This window comes from Echinops telfairi, unplaced genomic scaffold, assembly GCF_000313985.2.
Source record: "Echinops telfairi isolate 266 unplaced genomic scaffold, ASM31398v2 ScPeMD7_7469;HRSCAF=8507_1, whole genome shotgun sequence".
NCBI lineage: Eukaryota > Metazoa > Chordata > Mammalia > Afrosoricida > Tenrecidae > Echinops > Echinops telfairi.
In genome coordinates this window covers 72,953,774-72,959,168 of record NW_022111373.1, presented here as the reverse complement: position 1 = coordinate 72,959,168, position 5,395 = coordinate 72,953,774, and the positions used below count along the sequence as shown (strand labels likewise).

General features: G+C 48.5%; 1 protein-coding gene across 1 annotated transcript in view; it reads right to left on the bottom strand.

Moving 5' to 3' along the window:
• Positions 1-4,659, bottom strand: part of AP3B1 (adaptor related protein complex 3 subunit beta 1) — a 283,869-nt gene extending 279,210 nt beyond the window's left edge. Inside the window, exon 1 of the mRNA XM_045285085.1 lies at positions 4,448-4,659. Coding sequence (XP_045141020.1) covers positions 4,448-4,575 — 128 coding nt within the window. The 5' untranslated portion in view covers positions 4,576-4,659. The remainder of the gene's footprint in view (positions 1-4,447) is intronic.
• Between the last annotated feature and the right edge of the window lie 736 nt (positions 4,660-5,395).

Genomic DNA, 5,395 nt, shown 5'->3' with positions numbered 1-5,395 from the left:
AAGTAGAAAGAAAATGTTTTGAGAATGATGATGGCAACAAATGTACAAATGTGCTTGACAAAATGGATGTTATGTATGGATTGTGATAAGAGTTGTACAAGTCCCCAATAAAATCATTTAAAAAAAAAAAGTAATAGGCTAAGTGGCAAAGTCCAGATGAGGGGGTTTCCTTGTACCTGGACAGTTCACTGGTCAAAATGTTTCTAAATCCTGGAAATGTCAAAGTCACAGACAGTCTGTAACTACTATTCAGTTTTCAACTTAAATCCAAGTTCCATGCATTCTATAGGAACCCTCGTGGCATACTGGTTACTCACTGGGCTGCTAACAGCAAGGTCAGTGGTTTGAAATCACCAGCTGCTCTGAGGTGGAAAAATGAGACTTTCCCATGAAGAGTTACAATTTTGGAAACCCACAGGGGCAGTTCTCCTCTAGCGGACAGGGTGCCTATGAGTCAGCATCAACGTGATGATGGTGAGTGTAGTGTAGGGTTAGTATTAGGACCACCCTGTGGTTTCTGAGGCTGCAGTTCTTTACAAAAGTAGAAAGCCTCTTTTTTCTCCCATGAAGCAGCTGGTGGCTTCGAATTTGAGGTTAGCAACCCAACGAGTAACCCACTACCCTGCTGGGGCTCCCCAACAACAGAAGTAAAAGAAGTAACACAGCCAAGTGCTTGCTTGAGCGTTTGGGATGAGATTAGAATCCCTGGACACGGTTCTGTCCACTACGTTGCAAAGGTAACCAGGGCAATGCTGGGGAAGACAGAAAGAGGCCATAGCTCTCAGCAGTCTCCCTGACAAATCTGGGAAGGCAAAGGGGTTTGCCAATGGGAAAGGCAGGCAGGTCAGTTATGGTGCATGCACACACACGCGCGCACACACACACACACACACACACACAACCACACAAGAATTAGGGAGCTTGGCCTAACGCTGTCCTCCTCAGACATGTAGCTAGGTGCAGTTTTCTTTTTTTCTTTTTTGCCCTCCCCCATTCCAGCCTGTTGGAGCAATTAAAAAGAAAAAGTAACAAACATCCACCTGTCGTTCATGTAAACCTCGCATCAATGATTTCTGGGAATGCAATTTCCCTACCTATGGAAGGCAGTAAAATCTTTCAATATGTACCACTAGTCTTGAATTTGGCCAGACTTATGACATACCACTGGTCTTGGATTCGGGCAGACATAGTTTTGATGGCATGTCGATTGGCTCCCCACTTCTCTTTCCTTTGTACCTAATGTGCCAAAGAATATCTGTTTTCCTCACTATTGAAACTTGGTGATCAGTGCAAAGGGCGGTCAGAGATGTATCTGTGCCATAATGTTGCTACCCACTGTCACGGAGCTGATCCTGACTCACAGCAACCCTCTGAAAGGTTCCCGAGGCTGGAAATCTTTACCAAAGCAGAGGGCCTCATCTCTCTCATCAGAGCACCTGGTGGGTTTGAACCACTGACAGTGCGGTGAGTAGTCCAACACCTGCCAACAATGCCATAGTTCTGTGACCAACTGCCAGCGGAGTCCATGCCGACTCCTGACAACCCGGCAAGAACCCTCCAGACAAGAACTGCCCTTTCGGTTTCCGAGACTTGAAACCTCTACAGGTGCGCACCGCCTCATCTTTCTCCCTCCAAGGGGATGGTGGGTTCCCACGGCAGTGGAGTTGCCAGCTCTCTCCATAACCCACAGCGTCAGGCCCCGGAGTATGGTTAGGATAAGGTGACCAGACGTCCCGCTTTTGGCGGGGCAGTCCTGATTTTTAACAATTTTTCCCACGTCCCGTGGCGTTTTTAAAAATCTCAATTTTTGGAAAGAATGCACGACAAACTAGGGTATACGGTTTTCGGCTGCCATGTGACTATTTCACCGGGATATGAGTTTTATCAATGGTGTCCCGCTTTACCAATGTGAAGATCTGGTCCCCTTAGGTTAGGAGGCCTGCACGCTATCATCACGGTTGAAACGGTACGCACAAATGCCTACCATCTAAGCAAGCACCCGATCACGTTCAGTGCTTTTATTATACACCTCACCTGCTAGATCACCTCAGCGGTAGTCATCACAGAGATAGAGCCCTATGTTGCGTTTGTTTGTTTTCCAAATCATGCCAAAGTCTGACAAGATAGAAAATCAGAGGTTAAGGAAGGGCCCAGGTGGCATAGTGGTTACGCTGCTAACTGCAAGGTCTATCGTTGGAAAGTGCCAGCCGCTCCACAGGAGAAAGATGAGGCTTTCTACTCCCAAAAAGAGCTACAGTCTTGAAACCCACAGGGGCAGTTTTGCCCTGTGCTACAGGGTCGCAACGAGTCGGAACGGGTTCCATGATAAGTGAGTTAGACGGTAATCCCTCGGTTGTCAAACAGCCCCAAGCTCAAACTCTCCACTACTCCGAATAGCTGTCGGTGGTGTTCGTAACTTTCAAACCGAAAGTCTGCCTTGAAACAACCTGTACAGGTCAAGAGTAAGTCACACGCCCCATCTTGCCTTAGACACAAAGGGGTGCCGCTTCAGTCTAAGTGCCGCTCTCGCTCAGACAACATACAGTGCTTGTGTCAGACAACATATAGTGCTTGTGCATTAAAACATTCATCATTGTGCTTTTTTGGGGGGAGTGCCTTATTTGCATAAAATATCGTAACCATGGCTCCAAAGAAAGTTAGTGATACCAGTAGTAAAACTAAGAAGAAAACTGAGAGCCACAATAGAGTTAAATTAAAAAATCATTAAAATATTTGAATTAGGTCACTGCTTGTCTGATTTGGTGACTGAATACAACATGGCTAAGTCGATATCATTAACATTTGGGGGGAGAAGGATGTAATTACAACGGTTAATATAGCAAAAGTTGTGACATCGTTAACCATGAAACAAAGAAAGCAAACTGTAGAAGAGATTAAAAAGTGACTGTTAACTGGGATAAAGCAGAAACAACTCAATGGCAACAGTGTTTCCGGGACAGTGATAAGCGAGACGACTGAAAGCCTCCACAGTGATTTAAGGTCTTGGTAAAATGAATCTTTAAGTGTAATTTTGGGGCCGCCGCGGAACGCAAACTCATCGCCACTGAGTCAATGCTAACGCATACAGACCCTACAGGTCAGGGTAGAGCAGCCCCTGTGAGTTTCTGAGGCTATAACTCTTTACGAGAGTATAAGGCCCAGTCTTTCTCCCATAAGATGAAAAGTCTCTTGGAAATTTACCCCCCAAAATTTCAATTATAAGAAAATTGCATGCAAAATGAATGAATGCCACTGTGCCGGTTAATTCAACAGCTGAAACATTTTGCTAATGATGTCTGAACTGCAACAATTGACCAAAATTTAGATTCCAAATGGCAGAGTGGAAAATGAAACATTTACGTCATTTCACTGCTGAACTTTTCTGCCTTATGAACAAGGAAACCAAAAACAGGATTGCATGGGGGCGTTCTATGTAAGCTTTCAGTCTGCTTACCACAGTCCAAATGCAGTCCCAGTTTCAACTAACCACTTTCTGGAGAACCCAATATGGCTCACGAAGTCTAGGTGTGAAATTCAGTGTTAATGATTTCTCTCTGACGTCTGGAAAACTACCAGCACAACTACTTTAAAATATAAGCAAAATTGCCTGCATCGTTAAGTCTATTTCCTTTTAAGTTCTCCCAATAAAAACAAATGGGCAGTGCTCCATTTCCACTCCTCGGTTGAACTTTAAATAGTTCCTACTAACTTTTCACATAACTAAGTGTAGATTGTGTTACTGTGTAATGTTCACTTTTAAAGCCACACTAATTCGTAGTGTTAAAAGTTAGCACTTTTAAAATACTCTGCTCACATTTTTATGATTCTGCTTACATGTGGGTTTTCTATGTTGTGTATGCACTGCAGTACGGCAGACGATATTTTCCAAGAACATTACAGCTTGCATAAACCAGCGGTTCCTTTCATAAAGACCCAAAATCACTTCCTTGCCCGCTTCCCTCCAGGATCCAGAAGCAGGTTGACCCTAAATCAATACTTACACTCACTCTCTCAACTCTTCCAAACACTCTTTCACTTTAACTGGCCTATTTCTTCAACCTTTGGTGCCGGGAATAGCAAATTAATAATGAGTAGGGTGTTTTTTTGTCTCCTCCCAAAATTCAGATTCCTGTCCCTCAACCCAGACCAATTCAAACGGCGTCCAGGGGTGCGATCGAAGCTTCCAAGTGGTTCTTTATCCCCCTGAAGTTAGAAAACTATCAAAGGTTCCTAGATCCACCCACCGCACATCCCCAACAACTCCCACCACCCACAGCTGATCTAACCCTAAGCTCCCGCCAACCCTCCGGTAACGTTCCCGTCCCAGCCCGGGGCGGTCTTCGGGCGACCCACCCCGGTCCCAGGAGCCCGAGCCTAGGGCTCGCTCCTTCGATGTCCCCGGTCCCTTGGCCAGTCAGGCCCCCGCCCCCCAAACCTTCCTCCTTACTTCTTCATATCGCTGCTAAAGAGGCCAAAGGCGCTCGAGGGAGAAATGGTTGAGGTCGCCTCCTGGCCCAGCTCCGCTGCCTCCCCTCCTCCAGACTGCTCGTTGTACGCGAAGCTGTTGGTGGACATGGCCACGGTGTCGGCGGGTGAGGGGTGGGCCTGGCCGGGGGTTCTCGCCGACGGTGTCCAGTCGGGACGACGCGGAACAAAACTAGTTCTCGGGCCGAGGGGCGCGCGCACGCGCTTCCGGACTCGTCACCACTGTCTCCGGGCCGGCCCGGCGGCCCACCCCCTGCGCATGCCCAGTGTGCGGCTGGCAGGAGCCCACCGCCGGCGCTCCCGGGCCGGCCCGGATTCCCTTTTCCGGGTTTTCGCAGTAGCTGAGATCCGCAGACTGGCGCCCCGGTGGCCTGGTGGCTTAGCTGCTGGGCTCCGACCGGAAGGGTCTGCAGTTCCAAACCACCAGCTGCTCCGCGGAAGAAAGATGAGGCTTTCTACTCCCGTAAAGCGAGTTCCAGTCTGGGAAACCCACAGGGACAGTTTTACCCTGCCCTACCGTGTCTCTATGCGCCAGAATCGGCTGGATGTCAGCGCGTTTGGGTTTGGGGGTTTGAGCGTGTCTGGGAACTTGGCTTTGAAGAGGCAGGTCACTTTTACCAGCGGATAATGGAGACGCCCATTTTATCTATCGTGATTCCCTAGGGAGATGCCTTGAGCCCGGCACCTCTTGGCTTGATTTCTGCTTTAAACTGGTCTCTGTCCCCCGGCTCCCGAAACGCCATCGGAAGCCCCAGATCTCCGGTGCAAAAGCCTCGCGGCCGCTCTGCCTTAGTTAGCCTGGGTCTGCTCTCTGCCTCCAGCCTCGCTGACCCGGCTTCCCCGTCCTCCTCGGAGGACGCCTCACGTCTTTACAGGTCACACCCCCAACACACGGTCCGTCCGTGGCGTC